The sequence below is a fragment of the Odocoileus virginianus genome, chromosome 5 (assembly GCF_023699985.2).
Source record: "Odocoileus virginianus isolate 20LAN1187 ecotype Illinois chromosome 5, Ovbor_1.2, whole genome shotgun sequence".
NCBI classification, from domain to species: Eukaryota; Metazoa; Chordata; class Mammalia; order Artiodactyla; family Cervidae; genus Odocoileus; species Odocoileus virginianus.
In genome coordinates, this window is record NC_069678.1 from 62,229,868 (window position 1) to 62,251,094 (window position 21,227).

General features: G+C 41.5%; 1 protein-coding gene across 2 annotated transcripts in view; it reads right to left on the reverse strand.

The window, feature by feature from the left end:
- The window catches only part of CACHD1 (cache domain containing 1), a 230,899-nt gene that overhangs the window by 66,309 nt on the left and 143,363 nt on the right, over nt 1-21,227 (reverse strand). For both annotated transcript variants that reach the window (XM_020877747.2, XM_020877746.2), the window contains one exon: nt 16,751-16,857. In XM_020877747.2, coding sequence (XP_020733406.2) covers nt 16,751-16,857 — 107 coding nt within the window. The remainder of the gene's footprint in view (nt 1-16,750; nt 16,858-21,227) is intronic.

A 21,227-nucleotide genomic window follows, 5' to 3' on the forward strand; every position in this document is an offset into this window, starting at 1 on the left:
CATATTTAGCAGTTGCCCTGCCCAACACACATCAAGGAACTACAGTGCACTGTAGCCTCACACATATCCTAGGAGTAAACAGTCCATTAACCCAAGTTATAGATGAGGAGCTGGGCTGAGAGAGGTTTGCTGACTTGTATATGACCACGACACCTGTCCCCCCTCTGCACTCTGCCAGGCAACCTTATTAAGGTTATCACTGGACCCAGATGACCACCCTCTCTCTGGAGACCAATGCTGGTTTGAGTGTGCATAGATAGGGATGAGGGTTTTCTCTGTCCCATCTCCTGGGAGTCTGAGCCTTAACCTTGACCTCACATTAGCTCTCTTCTCCAGGCAGCCCTGTCAACCGGCAGTGAAAAGGCAAACGCTGTCTTTGGAAGTAAAGGAGAGCTGGGTGACCTCATGTAAAAGTAACATCTGTAACAATAAACAGGCTACAGTGAGACTATTAAAAGGGGAGCCAATGAGCACAAGAATGTTTTAAAAATAAATCAGAATTCACACAGTGCGTGATACATTTAGTCTCACCACAGAAGATCATTCTGGTTCCATTCCAGCACTAGAGCCTAAGTGTCGGGCAAGATTCCTCAAACCCTCCTGCTGAGAACCCCTTTGGTATCTGATTAAATCTCATCTGTTACTTAGCACTAGCAGCAGCAGATGATGGTTATGATGGTAATGAGGACCCTGGGGCACTGAAGCAATCAATCTATCATTGTGTGCACCCCTTGCAGGCTCCTCTTGACCCAGAGGTGGGTGACAGCCCTATTATCCCTGCGGGGACTCCACAGGGGGCTTCCCCATTCACCGGAGTCAGTTAGGCATTCTGATCACTAGATAACTTGAGTTGGGGTCCTGCTTGCTCACTCGATCCTCAGAAATGCTGGAAGCCGTCCAGGAAGGAAAGCTGGGCAGGTGCCCAACCTGTCAGCCCATGATGCACAGTACAAGGCTTGAAGTCATCAGTGGGCAGGGTCTGTATCTGTCTGAGCTGCTCTGCACGCCAGTCTCGGACACACACATGTGAAGAAGGCAGTGAATGGCTTTTCCTCACTGCAGCTTGACCCCAAGACAGAAGTCATTGCACTCTCTGACATCCTTCTGCATTTTACCTCTTCCCACCTTCCAGTGAAGGGGCTTTCCTGATGGCTCAGTGATAAATAAAGAAGCCTCCTGCCAATGCGGGAGACCCCGGTTCGACCTCTGGGTCGGGAAGATTGCCTGGAGGAAAGAAATGGCAACCCACTCCAGTATTTTTGCTGGGGGAAATCCCATGGAAAAAGGAGCCTAGCAGGCTACAGTCCAATGGGTTGCAAAAAACGTCAGACACAACTTAGCAATTAAACACCACCACCTTCTAGTTAGAATTATTGTCCTTACAGTTAACTTTCTGATACTCCATCCCTAGATTCAAAGACCCTTGAGGGTGAGATCTATATCTGAGCCATCTCTGTACTATCTCTGGAAGCACAGATTTCCAGTTCTTCGCACATCAAGGCATGCACTCTACGTGATGTCTGCAGCATACAGGCTAGGAAGATCTGCGTGGAAGTACTATTAATGTTTCTTAAACATTTTGATACTTTTGCTTAACAAATTTTAAAATCTTCCTTTCTTCTAATGCCAAATCCAATTACACATAAATATTTTGACTAAATCAACATAGACCAATGTTAATGTTTAATGTTTAAAAATTATAGACACTCCCTTCTCCCAACACCACTGCCAATACAGCTGGTACAAAAATAGGTAAATGGAGAGAGAAGAGGCCTGCTTGTCTGATGATTTCATTTTTGTTGTTCAGTTGATCAGTTGTATCCGACTCTCTGTGACCTCATGGACTGCAGCATGCCAGACTCCCCTGTCCTTCACCATCTCCCGGAGCTTGCTCAAACTCATGTCCATTGAATCAATGATATCATCCAACCATCTCATCCTCTGTCATTCCCTTCTCCTCCTGCCTTCAATCCTTCCCAGCATCAGGGTCTTTTTCAATGAGTCAGTTCTTTGCATCAGGTGGCCAAAGTATTGGGAGTTTCAATTACAGCATCAGTCCTTACAATGAATATTCAGGACTGATTTCCATTAGGATGGAATGGTTGGATCTCCTAACAGTCCAAGGGACTCTCAGGAGTCTTCTCCAACACCATTTAAAAGCATCAGTTATTCAGCGCTCAGTCTTCTTTATGGTCCAACTCTCACACCCATACATGACTACTGGAAAAACCATACCTTTGACTATATGGACATTTGTTGGCAAAGTAATGTCTTTTCTTTTTAATATGTTGTCTAGGCTTGTCATAGTTTTTCTTCCAAAAAGCAAGCATCTTTTATGGAATGATATGGGATGACTTCATGGGACTATATATATCAAAACATATTAATTGTGTAAGCTAAACAGATGAAGTTTATTAGATGTCAATTATACATTGATAAAACTGATTTAATAGTGAAAGTTTATTTAGCATCATACAAACTAGTTTTATATATAGTTTGATGTTTTATAATGACTATTACACTATTATACTATTTTGAAGATGAAGAACAAACTTGCTCAAAGCCCTAAGTCATGATTTAACCTAGGTGTCTGCCTCTAAAGTCCTTTCTCTTTCCAGGACACTACAGCTCTTCTACACGTCAATAGATAATTGCTAAATGAATTAGCAATCAACAGATTAAAAGCACACAGAGTACTTCTTGAGAGGCAGAATAAATTTATAAACAGGTAGACGGTTCTCAGAATAATCAGCTGCATCAGTTTATAAGTATACAGAATAAATAAATACAATTAAGGAGACACTTGCCAAAAAGGAATGATGTCAAAATTGAAGTAAGACATAAGTCTAAAGTGAGCATTTAAACTTCTGAGAAAAAAAAAAAGTGCTGAGCTGCTAAAACTGGCACACACCAGCTGGAAGTCTGATGTTGTAGGCTTCTCCATCAACCCCACAGGCTGGTTTACCTGGAAAAAGCACAGACACAGGCTACAGCTCAGAAGGGAGGTCAACGGTAACCGCGGCACTGAGGACTGTGCGTGACATCAGGCAATAAATAGCATATCTGAGATAATAAAGGGGGTCTTTATTTGACAGAGAAACTATAGAGCTGAGACCTGTTCATTATTTTGTAGATGCTCAACAGGTTAGAGATGTGAACTTGAAATGTCTTTTTGTTTCACTGTCAAATTTCTCACAGGCCTGAGAAAGCCATTTGGAGACAGGCCCTTTGCTATTTTGTACTTTCTACTTAATTCAGGCTGGCTTTTAGGGACTAAAAGGGAGACCTTGATAAATCAGAAGGACTGGGAATAAGAAGCCATGGATTTAAGTCCCAACTTTTTATCCAACATCCAAAGGTATCTTTCTAAAATGGAAATCAAATCCCACCACTGACTTCCTTAAAATTGTTCAAAGGGTTCCCACTTGACTATGCCTAGTATTAAATCCAAACCCCATCAGTCCTTTCCTACTCGCCAGTCTCACCTTTTCCCAGTTCAACCCGTTGGATATCGAAAGCTATTTCTTTTAGTGTTGCATATATGCCCATCTTTTTGCACTGGAATAACCACTTTCTCAGAGAGACCTTTGCTGACTACCCTGCATTATCATTCTCCCTCAGAGCATGTTTTCCTTCACAGCAAAGCTTGATAAGTTTAATGTTATTTGTTTTTGTCACTACTAGTTCCACATGTCTTACACAGAGGAGTTGTCAGTCCCAGAAGCGCAGGGGCCAAGTCTTCACATCCCTAGAGCCTGGCACAAGCCCAGTTTTGGGGAAGCCCTAGGGGTCAGTATCTGTTGGGCAATGAAGACCTTGCCAAAGGCTCTTCACTTCTGTCCCCATAAGATTTCACAATCTGCATCTGCAAAGTAATAGATTTGAAAAAGGTGTTCCTAAAGACCCTTTAGAAGCCCAGAGAAAAATGGTAAGAGGACAAAGAATAAAGGCTCCATCCACTTCAGCAATTGACTATTTTTTTCTTACATGTCCAATGCCAATTAGAAGTGAACACGAAGAATTTTGCCATACTCACTGGCTGAATTTTCCTTTGACAAACTGTCATCAGATAAACGACTGAAAAACCGTCCCTCTCCTCTTTGCAGGGACTCGTTATGTCCTGACTACTGGATCTCAACATCCGCCTGCATACAGTGTACTGAACTATCTGTGGGTAATTCTAACATATGGGCCCCAGATTCCACAGTCCCCAGATATTTTCCTTCCAATTTCATCATCTACATCTGATTGGCTTTTATGTCATTGGCCTCTCCAGTCAAAATAAAACCAACCACATCCCCAGACTCCTTACCTAGGTGTTTTCTTTAACGCTTAGCCCACCATGCCAATGAGAAAGAGATGGATTACAAACTGTGTGCAGTTGGGCAGTGACTTTTGTTTTCTTAACAGGATTATTCAGCAGAGGTATGGACGAAAGGAAAATGCTCTGTAACAGAAAGCTTTTGCTCCCACTTGGAGGAACTCTGGACTTTCTGATGTGCAGCCCAACACCGCTCAGCAAAGCACCCAGAGCTGTCTTACCTCCCACAGCTTGCCAAATGTAAAACACAAGAGCTGTCCTAAATACACAGAGTTGCAGACACACAAAAACACACATACTTTCCCAACAGACCAGAAATTACATAGTACCTCTCAGTAATACTCCATGCAATAGCAATCCTTTGGGAGGGGAATCAAATAAATTAACATCCCGAGGACCACAAACAAAATTTCTGGCATTATACCCTATCGCACCTTTCCAATTCCTACTCCTTGCTTACATCCTGAGTATCACTTTACCATGTATTCAGGAGGGGCCATACTTCACAGACCCCCCAGACACTGTTGTATGCTATTCCAGAGGAGGTAAGCATATCAAGTGACCACATACCAGCCACTTTTGAGACTTCCCAGGTGGTTTTAGTAGTAAAGAATTCACCTGCCAATACCAGAGAGATGCAGGTACGACCCCTGGGTGGGGAAGATCCCCTGCAGTAGGAAATGGCAACCCGCTCCAGTATCCTTGTCTGGAAAATTCCAAGGACAGAGGAGCCTGGCAGGCTACAGTCCACGGGGTCACAAAGAGTTGGACACGATTAAGCATTTAGCATGCATGGGCACTTTTAGCTGTGCTATCTTAGTTAATTCTTACAACAACCCTATGAGGTAGATTTTACTTATTATTCAGGAAACCAAGGCATATTGAGGTTAATGTTTCCAAGTATATAATAGCCAGCAAAAGCCAAACTCATGCAGATTCACCAAAGAGATACTGTTATTCCCATTTTAGAGCTAAGAACATTTTGGCTCAAAGTGAGGAGTGACTTAAGCCTTGAGCCTGGAATGGGATCCATGTAGTCCTCTTATTCTCCCACCACACTGATCATGTCAGCTAAAGCCATTCGCCAAAGTTAGATTAATGGCAACTGACCCAGCTATCTGGGAGAGGACATCCACAAGTCTGATTCTGTTCCAAGCTCACAGTTCATCATGTCCATTCTAAGTTAATTACATAATGTAAAATAACCAGTCCATTCTGTCCTTGATTCAGTTGAGACAGCCTGGTCATGGGCTTAGATAATCTAGAACAAATTTCTGGGCCAATCCAAAATCAGCACAGGATACACTGCTCTGTCTACCTTCTTCGTTTCTGGTAGACCATAGTCAGTGGACTCAAAGGTCAAGGTCATCTCCAAACACTCATGGAAGGAATAAGAGAAAATTAACGGAGATGGAGTTCTCAAGTCAGGCTGATCATTACAATCAGCTCCTGGAGCCTCAGGTTCCCAAGCTTTACCAAGCCAACATTCTGATTCACTAGGTCTGGGTTGGGGGCCAATGAATAGGTATTTTTGACAAAGCACTTAAGATGCCTCTGATGATCAGCCAGGTTTGGGACACTCAACCAGGATGGTAAACACCATTGTCTTATTTGTTTCCCTAACTTCATTTGCTTCCTAGACTCCGTCTTCAGTATATAAATATTTTCAAGCTGCTCTAAAAGTATTATCAGGACTTCCCTGATGGTTCAGGGCTAAGACTCCATGCTTCCAGTGCAGGGGCCCCAGATCTGATCCCTTGTCAGGGGACTAGATCTCACATGCCACAACTAAGACTTGGTGGAGCCAAATAAATTTGTTGTTGTTCAGTTGCTCAGTTGTGTCCAGCTCTTTGTGGCCCCATGGACTGCAGCACACCAGGCTTCTCTGGCCTTCACTATCTCCCAGAGTTTGCTCAAACTCATGTCCATGAGTCAGTGATGCCACCCAAACACCTCATTCTCTGTTGCTCCCTTCTCCTCTTGCCCTCAATCTTTCCCTGCAGCAGGGTCTTCTCCAGTGAGCCAGCTCTTTGCATCAGGTGGCCAAAGTATTGGGAGCTTCAGCAAGCATCAGTCCTTCCAATGAATATTCAGGGTTGATTTCCTTTAGGACTGACTGGTTTGATCTCCTTTCTGTCCAAGGGACTCTCAAGAGTCTTCTCAAGCACCACAGTTCTCTTTATAGTCCAACTCTTACATTTGTACATGACTAATGGAAAAACCATAGCTTTGACTAGATAGACCTTTGTCAGCAAAGTGATGTTTCTGCTTTTTAATATGCTGTCTTGGTTTATCATAGATTTTCTTTCAAGGGGCAAGAGTTTTTAAATTCATGGTTACACTCACTGTCTGCAGCAATTTAGGAGCCCACGAAAATAAAGTCTATCACTATTGCTATTAAAAAGGTATTATCAACAGACCCTTCCCTATATCCAATCCCCTCCTAAGTTATCAATGACCTTTTACCTTTTCTATGCCAATCAACTTGGAAGAGTGGTCCCCATGGATTCTTCATTTCTTGTTTCCCCATTCACCCCTCATCTACCCAATTTCTTCCCTCCATGGCCCCTCCCACTTTTGGATGATCTTGGCTGCCCCCCGGTCTCTCTGCTCTCAGGCTAACCACCCTTCCATCTGTTCTCCACAAAGCTCTCTTGCCTGCTCTGCTTAAAGTCTTCAGCTGCTTGACTTCAAGCTAAGAAACAAAAACCAAACCAAACCCAAACCAAACTCCTCACACTGATCCATAAGGTCCATTAAAACCTGACTTTGTGCTACCTTCCTTTTCCATTACTTATTCCCTCTTACACAGCAACCTGTGCTGGATGCACTTTTTATAGACTCTGAAATGAGAAATGTGTTTGGTACTCAGCTCAAGAGCATTCAGCATGGCATCATAATATATCTGTCTGTTGATTTTTCTCCTCATCCCAAGTGCTTTCAACATACATAAGACAAGGTTGTGAGCTCTGTGAGGGGAGGAATTCTATCTTAACTACCCTGGTGTCTGCCACAGTAACCACTGTAAAGTTGTCACAGGAGAGAAGCTTATTATGAGGGGGAGAGACACAGTCAGGATTGGTTCTGGTCTCAATCTTTGGTAAGAGCAAAATGAAGCTGCTGCTATCTGATATATGGAACATGGCCCACGGAGGTGGTTTGGGCAGGAAAAGAGTAGATTGTGGGTTTGGTCTAGAGTTTGATATGTTGAGAATACAGTGTTGAGGAGACATCTCTTCATTTTAAACCATCTGACTAGGCCATCAGACTAGGAGTCAGGACACATACGTTTAGTCACATTAATACCAACATTTTTTTGTTTGACTTTACATAGATCAGTTAACTTCTCTAGGCCTGTTTCTCATTTATATAACACTGATGAATATTTTCCCTTGGTATCCATGGTAAGAATAAGACAGACGTATAAAATGGTTTATGAGGTACCAGAGAGTAACAGATTGATTTTCCTGTGCGCATTGTATATTTGAAATCACCACAGTTAGTGTCATGAAAAAAATACTATTCATCTGGATAGTCTGTTTTAACAGTCTCCATATACCTGAGACATTTATATGTGCTGATTTCCTAAGCTAGGAAAACAAACCAGTGCTGATTTACAGCATATCACATCTACATTCTATTCTTCACTAAGGTTGTTACAAAAGCCTTGATTATTCCATTATAAAGATGAGACAACAAAATTACAAAGAAAATCCTAGTTCTATTCATTCAATAAGCATTTACTGTACCTTTTGGGCTTTCCTTGTGGCTCAGCTGGTAAAGAATCTGCCTGCAATGTGGGAGACCTGAGTTCGATCCCTGGGTTGAGAAGATCTCCTGGAGAAGAGAAAGGCTACCCACTCCAGTATTCTGGCCTGGAGAATTCCCTGGACTGTATAGTCCATTGTGTCGCAAAGAGTCGGACACGACTGAGCAACTTTCACTTTCACTTTCCTATGTACCTTCTATGGGCAAGGGACTGGATTAAACACCTGGCATACAAAACATAAATTAAAAGGAGTAGAGCATCAAACAGATGTCCAACATAAAAAAATTAAAATTCTATAGTAAGAATGCATCATGGAGTAAAGTAATAAAGAGTTGTGACTGGGCTGACACAGCTCTGAGGGGCCACCCCAACCTCTAAGTCCCCCTGGGTGTGGCTGAGGACTCCACTGAGGCAGCACCCCAGCCCATCTTCTCCTACTGCTCAACTCTGTCTCCGTTCCTTTCCCCACATATTGCCAACCCCCATCTCTAGAGTCTGCCTCCTAGTAAACCCAATCCGCTACAACAGACAAGGAATTTGTACCTAATAAGAGCAAAGTATGGAGGAGTGATAGAAGCTAGGGATTTGAAGAAATGAAAGGGATTCCTTGAGGATGCAGCTCAGAGGGTACAAGGAAGTGAAAAAAGAGCAGAAGATGAAATGTAAAGGCTTTCATCTTTATTTGAAAGTTTGAGGGAAGCAATCAGAGCTTTTGAGAAATGGAGTTATAGAGTGAGTACTTTAGAATATCTACCATGTGCAGAATACATTGAAAATGAGGAAGAATAGGAGAAGGGAAACTTTGGGGGAGATTTCTACATTAATTTGTCTTCTAGAAAGGCAATGAAGATTTAAATCTATGGTACTCAGGTGGAAAAAACAAGAGGATTCAAGATACACCTTTGAACTAAGGAATTTAAGGCAAGTTTGCCTTTAATGAAAAGGATAATGAGACCTACATTACAAGGGGATGTGATGAGCAGGAGGAGGGCCACACAGGTAAATGCCCTAGCAGGTGTCTTGTACGGAGTGAATACTCATTCACTTACGCTCTCATTGGGTCAAAACCGTTAAAGCCTAGAGTCTCAGGGAGAAGAAGATGAGGAAGAATTCCCAGTGTAACCAGGAGAGGGTACCAACAATATATTCCAGATTGGGGAGTAAGTTTAGAGGAAAGTGCTCTTGTTTGTTTGATGGTTTAATCTTTGAGGCAGTTACTGGATTATCATAGAGAAATACGTGTCCTGAAGTTGGCTCTTCAATAAATAAACTCAGAAACAGGCCACAGCTGGAGATAGAGATTTAGAATCGAGTAGTCCCATCACTTCATGGGAAATAGATGGGGAGACAGTGGAAACAGTGTCAGACTTTATTTTGGGGGGCTCCAAAATCACTGCAGATGATGATTGCAACCATGAAATTAAAAGACGCTTACTTCTTGGAAGGAAAGTTATGACCAACCTAGATAGCATATTAAAAAGCAGAGACGTTACTTTGCCAACAAAGGTCCGTCTAGTCAAGGCTATGGTTTTTCCAGTGGTCATGTATGGATGTGAGAGTAGGACTGTGAGAAAAACTGAACGCTGGAAAATTGATGCTTTTGAACTATGGTGTTGGAGAAGACTCTCGAGAGTCCCTTGGACTGCAAGGAGATCCAACCAGTCCATCCTGAAGGAGATCAGTCCTGGGTGTTCATTGGAAGGACTGATGCTGAAGCTGAAACTCCAGTACTTTGGCCGCCTGATACGAAGAGTTGACTCATTGTAAAAAAAACCCTGATGCTGGGAGGGATTGGGGGCAGGAGGAGAAGGGGACGACAGAGGATGAGATGGCTGGATGGCATCACTGACTTGATGGGCACGAGTGTGAGTAAACTCCAGGAGTTTGTGATGGACAGGGAGGCCTGGTGTGCTGCGATTCATAGGGTTGCAAAGAGTCGGACACGACTGAGCGACTGAACTGAACTGAACTGAGCACGTGCTAGGAGCAGGGGTGCTGCATAAATTGAGAACATCCAGGGAGAGAACAGTGAGGGGGTGAAGAGAGGACATGTGGGGACATCCACCTTAGGAAAAAAGCCCAAGAAGAAGGATGAAAAAGGCTGGGCAGAGAAGTCTGGGGATAAACGGCACAGAACAATTTTATAGAAACTAAGGATGATAAAGTTTCAAAAAAGGAAGCTTTCATGCCAACTGCTGTATAGCAGTCATGTGAAACCGTGTAGGGGTCACTTGAGATCCAAAGCAGCAAAGAGGACTTCCCTGAGCAATTTGGCTCAGTAGTAAAGAATCTGCCTGCAATGTGGGACACCTGGCTTCAATCCTTGGGTCGGGAAGATGCCCTAGAGGAGGGCATGGCAACCCACTCCAGTATTCTTGCCTGGAGAATCCCATGGACAGAGGAGCCTGGTGGGCTATAGTACATAGGATTGCAAAGGGTCAAAAGCGACTGAAGCGACTTAATGCACATATACACAAGGGAGCAATGATATAGTGCAAAACTAGGACAATCTCAGTGTTGAACTGGACTAGACTGGTTGATTTAACATAGTTACACAATTATACATTGCTACAACGATAGAGACTTTAGAGAAGTATATTTGTTTTCATAGACACATAAGAATATTCTGAATATATTTGATAAGTAAACAACAACAACAAACCAGGCTGTGTCCATTATGATCACAGGTACTATGGAAAGAGTATACATACACATGAGAATCTACGTGGCTAATAAAATCTTCTGAAATCAGTGTAGTAGGACTGTTGTAAGAAACCTAGAAGATGAGACTCCAAAGTAGCTCACAGTAGAAGAATGGAACTTAAAGGGGAATCAAGGTGAAGAAAGGTTCCCTTTGTCTGTGTACTTCAGTTCAGTTCAATTGCTCAGTCATGTCCAGCTCTTTGTGACCCCATCAATTGCACCACGCCAGGCCTCCCTGTCCATCACCAACTCCCAGAGTTTACTCAAACTCATGCCCATCAAGTCGGTGACACCATCTGGCCATCTCATCCTCTGTCGTTCCCTTCTGCTCCTGCCCCCAATCACTCCCAGCATCAGGGTCTTTTCCAATGAGTCAACTCTTCGCATCAGGTGGCCAAAGTACTAGAGTTTCAGCTTCAGCATCAGTCCGTCCAATGAACACCCAGGACTGATCTCCTTTAGGATGGACTGGTTGCATCTCCTTGCAGTCCAAGGGATTCTCAAGAGTCTTCTCCAACACCACAGTTCAAAAGCATCAATTTTTCAGTGCTCAGCTTTCTTCACAGTCTAGCTCTCACTCTGTGTTCTTAGTTTTATATATATACATATAAACACCCACCACCATACATGAATGTAAATGGAAACATAACCTCAAGAGTCTAGATTTCTAAGTGATTGAAAAGTTTTTAAAATAACTACCACATCTTTTATGATACTATTGCAATCACAAAGCTGGATTAATTAGGCATACAAAATCCTAGAAATTCCTAGCTTGATTGATTTTATTCTCTCTCTTTTTTTTTTAGGTAGAACATAGCTTCACATTGCATTGGAATTAACATTTTTAATAGATGATTTTCAAGTCATTTTAAAGAAAAACAGAAAACCTACAGCACATAGCCAATCCTTGTCACTCAAAGAAGGAAGTGATGAAGCCATTGAAATTAGCAGCTTGGTCCACAGCCTCCAGAGCCCATCTGTACCTCCTGCAGCATTTACTACTGTAATGTGACTTACAAGCGCCTCTTTCACCCCATGAATCCTGTTTCTCAATGAAGATGGCAACGTGACCAAGATCGAAGTTTGCAACTTCAAATGCTCTTTAAATCAAACACAAGAAAGAAAGTCCAGACACCCTTTCTTTCGGTGAGAAAGAGTAACTCTCACTTCCACTCTCACCTGAATTGCGTAACTCAAGAGAGCAAGAGGCAACTTTCCTTGGACTCTTCAAATAAACTCTCTTTAGGGATCAGGCTATGCACAAGAAAATAGCTCAGCAGGAATTTAAAAGAGAGACAGAGAGAGAAAGTGAGAAACTAGGGATAAAAGCAGGAAAGACCCTGAGCAAAACATGACCCATACCATCATGTAACGCATGCACTACTGAACGTCAGCTATTTGTATGGAATCAGGGACAAGGAGTCAATTTAGAAAGTAGAGATGTGGTGGGGTCGTTTTAAGACAAAGAATACTCATGTGTGTTGGATGGATGGACACATGACCTAGTTTTGGATAAATGAAGCTAAGAATGGTTTACAATTTATGTGCGTCTGTTTCCAGCTAGTCTGAGAGGCAATCTGAAACTGTGTTATCAATTAGGAACCCATTGATGGATTATATACAGACTGAAAGAGCCTAAGGCTGGACATTTTACAGATGTAAATATCAGACATGTGATAGCCTCGAAAGCACATTAATTCTGCTCTGAAAAGGGGCATGAGCCAGAGGAGGGGGAGGGGGAGCTCTGAGGTCACCCTCCCCCATCTCCCACTCCTCTCGTATTACAGATGACTGTTCAAGAATGTGGACTTTGGCTGTAGCCACTGCCTGGTGGAATGTCACAGAACTTCAAATACAAGCAAGTCCGTTCTCAAATACCTGAACACTGCCAAAAACGGCTTGTAAATCTAGCTGCGTCAACTCTGCTGAGAACAACTCTTGTCAGTGAGGATGTTATATCAATACTTGGGACGTGATCTTGGAAACAGCCAAGTTCAAGATCTGATCTCTAACAACCTACGTCTTCCCTGACCATCCTCTTCCTCCCCACTTTTCCTTTGACAAATAAAGACTGTAATAAAACAACATTTTGTCAGGATCCCCAATCATGTGCAGCTGAGTTCTACTCTAAAACCTCCATCACAGAAGAAAATCTTAGTGTAATTAATAGGTCTTCAGTGCCTCCTCCAACCTGCTCTCCCTGTCTCCTCGCCTCACTCTCAGCTGAGGGTCTTGCTTCCTAATTCTCTGAGAAAACACAATCACTATTGCAGGTCATGCCCCCAAGTTCCTGACATCACATTGGTCATTATGGGCCTTCCACACACCCCTTCTTCCTTCTTCCCATTATGAATGAATACTCTGTGCTTTTCCATCTTCTACTTGGAATCCCACCATCTCTTGCCTAATCAAGGATAAGGCTGTAGCAACTGTCCCTCTTCACTTCTCTCTTTTATCTACCGAATCATCCCCTTTGGCACATGACCTTGCCATAAGTTCTCTCAATTTAAAAATATTATTTAGACTCCTTGTGGCCCTCCAGCTTTCCATTCAGCAAACCTCTGGAGTTCATGTGTTTCTGCTCCATTCTTAAGAGCCTGAGCTGATGAAGATCAGCCTTTCTTTTACGCTACCATTCCATCAAACAACCTTTGTCAAATTCACCAGTTAATTGGTGTTTATGTTGCTAAATTTCATTTTCTCAAGAGCCTTCATCTTACCAAGGGCCTATTTAGCACAGTTGATCTCTCCCTCTGTCTTGAAACACTTTTGTCCTTTGGCTTCAGGCTCTCTTGGTTCTCCTACCAGACAGATTGCCATCTTAGATTCCTTTGCTGCTTCCTCTTAGAGTGAGCTCTAAGTTGTCAGGTGCCCCAAGACTCAGTCTTTGGACCGTTTGTCATTATTTTTCCCCCATGGCCACTTGCTGTATGATCCTACTGAGTCTCATGATTTAAGTATTACCTATATACAATGAATTTAAGTGATAAATGTCCAGTCTGGCCCATTCTCTGGACTCCAGACTTGTCTGGGCTTCCCTGATAGCTCAGCTGGTAAAAAATCCACCTGCAGTGCAGGAGACCCTGGTCTGATTCCTGGGTTGGGAAGATCCACTGGAGAAGGGATAGGCGACCCACTTCGGTATTCTTGGGCTTCCTTTGTGACTCAGATGGTAAAGAATCTGCCTGCAATGTAGGAGACCCGGGTTTGATCCATGGGTTGGGAAGATCCCCTGGAGAAGGGAAAGGCTACCCACTGTAGTATTCTGGCCTGGAGAATCCCATGGACTGTATAGTCCGTGGGGTCACAAAGAGCTGGACACGACTCAGTGGCTTTCACTCTGGGCTTCCCTGGTGGCTCAGATGATAACAAATCGGCCTAAAATGCAGGAGAACTGGGTTCGATCCCTGGGTCGGGAAGATTCCCCGGAGAAGGGAATGGCAAACACTCCAGTGTTCTTGCCTGGAGAATTCCATGGACAGAGGAGCCTGGTGGGCTATAATTCATGGTGTTGCAAAGAGTCGGACATGACTGAGTGACTTTGACTCACTATACACAATGAATCTAAGTGATAAATGTCCAGTCTGGCCCATTTTCTGAACCCCAGACTTGTATACACCTCTGTCTCTGAGACATTTTCCCTTAGATAACTAACTTTTCTAAAACTGAGATGTCGATTCCTTTCCTCCCACAGAAACCTGTTATTCCTCACCTCCCCATCAACTCTGTCATTCTTGTTGATGAGGTCAAATATCTTGGAAGTCCTTCCCAGCTCTTCTCTTATTCTTAAACATTCTGTACTGGGCACAACTGAGGGAAAGAGGGCAAATATGGAATCTGGGAAATGAAAGACCCAAGTTCCAGCTCTCTGCCCTGAGCCAGCCTTGGAATCTACCATTAGAATGTCTCTCTGCCCATTCCATGACCTTCTCTACTCTCTTTTTATGAAAAGTATTTTCACTGGATTCTCTTTCTAGTAGTAAATCCCACCTTCTCAAGAAGGCCTCCAGATTCTCCGACCAATTTTTTAAAAATGACTGAATTAATTATATATTGGTCTAGACAAGAAGTGCCTGGCAGATTTAGGTTGCATCATTTAGCTAACAGCTATAGTTTTTTAATCCCTAAGCAACATAAAGCTTACAGTTATTTCTTTCCAGACCTAATAGATTACCTGGTTTGTGTATACAATGCCCAAAGACTAGAATTCTTCCTCTGAACCAATGCTGGGTAGGGCTCTACAAGTAAATATTCTGGGTCTCTGGCTTTTCTCTCGTCTTATACATGTTTCCCAGAGGCCTGGAATCTGGGAAATATACTTCTTCATGTATAAGGATTAAATCTTTAATCTCTCCAGTGATGAGGGAAGTCTTAGGACCATTCTGAGCCTCAGACTATTCCTTGGTAAAATCCTAGGACTGAGGTTGGTAGATGATTTCTAAAGGCATTTCTAGCTTTTATTTTTTAATTAATTTATTTTTAATTGAAGGATCATTGCTTTACAATATTGTGTTGGTTTCTGCCTACAGTAACATGAATCAGACATAGGTATACATATGTCCCCCCCTCCTGAGCCTCCGTCCCACCCCATCCCAACCTCTAGGTTGTCACAAAGCCCCATGTGAGTTTCCTGAGTCATAGAGCAAATTCCCACTGACTATCTGTTTTATAAATGGTAATGTACATGCTCCCATGCTACTCTCTCCATTCAGCCGAACCTCTCCTTCCCCCGCTCCGTTTCTACAAGTCTGTTCTCAAAGTCTGGGTCTCCATTGCTGCCCTGCAAATAGGTTCATCAGTATCCTTTCTAGATTCCACATATATGCCTTACTATATGATATGTGTTTTTTTCTTTCTGATTACTTCACTCTACATAAAAGGCTCTAGGTTCATCCACCTCATTAGAACTGACTCAAATGCATTCCTTTTTATGGCTGAGTAATATTCTGATGTATATATGTACTATAGCTTCTTCATCCACTCATCTGTTGATGGACATCTAGGTTGTTTCCATGGCCTCGGTATTATAAATAGTGCCAAAATGAACACTGGGGTACAAATGTCTTTTGCAATTATGATTTCTTCAGGGTATATGCCCAGTAGTGGGACTGTTTGGTCATATGGTAATTTTTTATTCCTAGCTGTTTAACACTTCCAGCTTTTTTAAAAGGCGAAGCCTTCAGGTTCGAGGCCCATCACTCAACAGCTGTGAACAACAAGACAGGGTGAGAAATGTAGATTGAACTCTAGGGCAAAAAAGCAGAGACATGGTGCCAATTTGAAGCTATATGTAACTATGTGCACACATGTCCTAACCCTAGTAGTAATTACTATCACATATGACTGAGCTCCGACCAGACCAATAAGAAAGTTCAACATACAGTCAGTTGCCCGTATCCACAGATGTGAAATACACAGATTTAAAATGCCAACTGTATACCTCACCATTTTATGTAAGGGACTTGTGCGTCTGCAGATTCTGGTGTCAATGGGGGATCCCTGGAACCAAGTATCTGCAGATACTGAGGGATGACTGTATAGCATCATGGCACTGTTCAGTAGAAGGAAAGTAACCTCATCATTCTTTAAACTGCCTCCTTCAATTAAAAATTATAAACAGGGAGTACAAATGAAATTCAACACTTCCTAAATGCTAAGACAATTGGGTCTCTAAGGTAACCTTTAAATATGAATCTGCTAACAAATGAGATAATAGATGAAGAATCTAGCAAATCACATGGCATGGTTCACAAACATAGATGTAATGTAGTGAATGCTCAATACATGTCTGCTTTATTTTCTTCTTCCTTTCCCTATTTTGAGTGTCAGCTTGCCAGAAAGAAATACCTAACTTTAAGAACATACTTTTTTTCTTCCAAACTATATGTAAAGCAATACATTTATTCAAAAATGTGGTGGAAAACAGTTCACCTTTATGAAGTCAAGAGATTACTAACCTGAATTTAAGTCTCGTCCTGGATTGAAGGCCCGGCTATTAACAGTAGTAGATAGTCGATCACAACTAATTGTTCTAGATACATTGGTATTAAAGTTCCCATCAAATCTGAAACAACAGAAGAGAATCAGCAATATTTATCTGGTCATTATTCAATCCAGAAAACAAACAGAAGTTAATAGTTCATACTGTGTACAGAATAAGTCAGCTCATGAATAGCAAAATTTCCATTTAAATATTAAAAAAATCACTTCAGAGTAGTGTGGGCAAACCCAACATCTGCATCTAAAGGTTTTAGCAATCAAAATAAATTCTAAGAAGATTAAAAAAAAGAAAATCCTTCAAGACAACTTTCCCTGCAGTGAATGAGCAGGTACTGTTGATGATATCATACAGAAAGTAGATTTGACAAAATTTAGAACAGAATAACAAACATTCAGACTTAAGCTCTCATGTGACTTGTGAAAAAATTCTTTAAATTATTCTGTCTGAAAACCAATGACCAAGAGTAAAAGCAGACAGTAGTGAAGGAGATGGAACGGCTTCAGAGTAAGAAAGATCTAGATTTGAATCCTTGCTTTGTCACTATTACATGTGTGAACTTGCATAAATTGTAAAATCTTTCTGAGCCCCAGGTTTCTTATCTGAAAAAGTAGAAAAAACATTTCCCAAAGCTGTGAAAAGGCTGTAAACAATGTACCACAGTTCCTCTCCTGATAAATGATACACAGCTTGCATGTTTCAGGATGTAACATAGATGAGGCCAAAGTCTTTCCTGATTTATAGTGGGAGTGCAAGGCTGATACTAGAGTTAGAACAATGCTAAGTCTCTGGCTAATAGCTGATCAATAAACACAAATGTAATTATGACTCATTTGACAGGGCAAACAATCTACAAGAAAATAATAAGAAAATCTACTGACTCATTTATATAGTCACTAAGACTACTTTCCAGTGAATTTTATCCAGAAGTAACAAAAGAGAAAACTCATGAACTTCTAAATAAGCTATTTTGGATTTCAGATACTGAGAAGATTCAAGAAGTTTCTAAGAGTTACCTGCAAATAAACTCAATCTGAAATTAGGTTTTTAAAAATTAGTGTTAAATGTGTATCTCTGATTATAAATATCACTAATGAAATTTCATTAACACAGGTATAGAAGCTCTTACGACCCTGAAGAAACACTCCTAAAAATCAAGATCTACTTTATCATTCACATGAATGTTTTATAAGAACTCTTAAATTGAACTGGCTGTGTAAGCAATGGGGCTGGGTTTTCAAAGGGTGTGCTGGGTTCCAAAGCAGTTTTGTTTTGATACATATCATCTCAAAAGAGGAGACCTTGTAAGAGATTTTAAGAGACTCTTTAGTCCAGTCTCTCATCCAGTATAGAATTATATCAACATTGTTAACTGTGCCTCCAAGGACACAGTTGCTTTATAAGTGTGGTCACTCTTCCTTGGACCTGCTCCAGTTTGTCTAGACGAGAAGATTGCGGCCTCAAAAGCCACAGATGGAGAGAAAAGAAGAGATTAATACATCAGCAGCTGCCGGAGTGTATGCTGGCAAAGCAAAATAATCTCACTGTCCTCTCTTGTTTTAGCATTTAACATCTGTGAAGCAAGAGTAGCATTAGACAAGGAACTCACTTGCTCTCCATGCGCTAAATGGTCATATTAAACCTATTCCCTCACACACTTTTTAAATTAAAGACATAATATTTAGGCTTTGCGGGCGACAAGGTCTCTGTCACAATGACCAACTTCTGCCTTCATGGTGTGAAAGCAGCCAGAGAAAATTTTTAGAGGAATAAATATGGCTGTATCCAGGAAAACTCAATTTTCAAAAATAGGTGGTGTACCACACTTGTTTCACCACCTCTGATCTAGACTGGGGCAGTCCTACAGAATTGTCTGAGATGATGAAAATGTGTCATTTTTGCACTGTTCAATATGGTAGCCACATGTGACTACTGAGCATTTGAAATGTGGCTACTGTAACGGAGAAACGAAATTTTCAATTTTGCTTAACCTTAATTTAAATGTAAACAGTCACCAAATAGTGGCTACCATGTTGGACAATGCAAGTCTAGAAGGTTCTCCTGATTACCTAATTATCCTTCAAGTTTTTGTTCACTTATAACTTACCCTGAAAAACTTGATTTTGAATGCTTTCCTAGTCTATGTCAAGTGTTTTCATCTTGAATAATTTTAAATTTATGGATCCATTTGTATATGTCTTTTTAATTGGACAACACTTGTAAATGGTTTTAATGGGTGGCTTTTTATGGTTCAGGCCATATGAACAGACAAAAGCCCCTGAGAGCAGATCCCATGTCTTGTTGGTTTCAGTCACCACTGTGTGTGTGTACATATATGTGCATGTGTGTGTGTGTGTGTGTGTGTGTGTGTGTGTGTATAAAACACTAAGCACTGTTCTTGTCAAAAGCAGGCACTCATATTAACTGATCGTCTATGAACATTCTTCATATGTGCTTAGTCCTATTTTGGATTCCTGTGGAAGGCTCCAGAGGTCTTAACTGAGGACCATCCCTCAGATAAATGGTTCCTAATTATCGAAAGTCTAAGCCATATCAGAATCACCTGGCAAAATGTTGGAATGCAGATTCCTGGGCTCTACCCTGGAAGATTCAGAAGTAGTGAGTCTAGGGTAAAGTCCTCCCTGAAATCTGACTGTGACAGGCTCCTGAGGGGTAAGAAGCCCTCCAATCCTGTCATGTAGATTCCTTTAGAAATAAAGCAGTACAAAGGCTTTCCAGGAACTTCTCCCTATGCCTCAAAGAGACCAAGGACAGAGGATCTTTCAGTTTGAAGACAGCAGAGGAATTCTTAGGTATGTCTGAAACTCATAACTGGACTTTGCTATACAAATTACAAACCTTTTTCACACCTAGCTATCTCCCAGTTGAGGAAAGTGATACCAAGGAACACATAGCAAATCAAGGACCTAAGAAAGACTTGACCTCATCACTACCTCTCTGTCCAAGGATGAGGCACACGTATTGCTTTATTTAAGTGACACATAAAGAACTTGTTAAAGAGGATGGGCAACTCAAGAGAGCAACTGACAACTTCTCCCAGAAGAAGTGTAAGCCTGAAGACAGCCCTCCTTCCCTGGATGGAGTCTCAATGGCCAGGACCTGGGCCATCAGCCCCAACTCTGGAGAGGGTCAAAATCCAGTGCAGCACACATACAGATTTCTTTGACCACTGTGAAATGATAGCTCACTCCTGAACCAGGGAGACTAGGGAACTATTTTTATGGGCCGTTTTCCTTTCTGTACTGAAAAGGTCATCTCTCAGAGCATTAAAGAAAATATTTTTTGTAACAATAAAACTGCAAGTGACACATTAACGAGAGTAGGTGCTCAGTAGACATTTGTCAGTCATAAAAAGGTTTCACTATATAGTGCTTGTCATCAATAATCTGCCCAACCTTCTTTTCCCACTGTGTCCCAACCTGTAGTTCTACTCAGACCATAGTTCTAATCAACACAGGTTCTTTTCTGATGGGTCCCAACTGTGATGCTTTTCAGAGTTCATAGTGCCCATTCCACAAAGATGAGCTCTTCTGATTTTCCTCCCAGGAAGTCCTCTTGTCAGCCCCAAGCCTATGAGGAGCCTTTTCTCCTCTTGTGTCTCTTTTCCCTAATTTTTAAATACTCTTTTATAAACAAGCTTAGCATAATGTCAATAAAGTTGATGTCTGATAGATACACTGGTTGGTTTTAGATTTTACTTATATCAACAAAATACTACTCAATAAAAATTCTAACATAAGGTTTATTTTTTTTTTCCATTTATTTTTATTAGTTGGAGGCTAATCACTTTACAACATTGCAGTGGTTTTTGTCATACACTGAAATGAATTAGCCATGGATTTACATAACATAAGGTTTATTATAAATAATGAGCAAATTATCTTACTTATTTTGCCTTCTGCACACACTAAATAAAGGTATAGTAAGAAAAAAATGCCAAGATATTTTTGTTATGGAAGCCTTATTGTCTAAATTCTACCACCCAGCACTCGAATGCCCAATTCTCTCTATAACCTTTCACATATCTGAGAAGTCTTAGTTCTGCCAATGGGATTGTGGGTTATTGAGGATTTATAGTTCTCTCTCAGGTCCAGTACATTGCTGGGAATGTAAGTTTTCTTACTGGTAGCTGACTGCTGTGAAAGGACAAAAAGCTAAGTCACTGAAAAGCTCTGCATATTTCATTCAATCATATTCAGAGAACATCTGTGATGAAAACAGGAACTGCCACCTGGCAAAGCATGCTGTGTCATGGTCAGGAGCATGCCCTCAGACGTACACAGACCTGAACTGGAGTTTGGGTTTAAAATGCTTATTGCTAACTCTTGCATAGAACTTACATGTTTGAAGCCCCATTTTTCTCATCTATAAGATGGTGATAAAAATTGTATCTATTCTGTAACCAGAAAATAGCT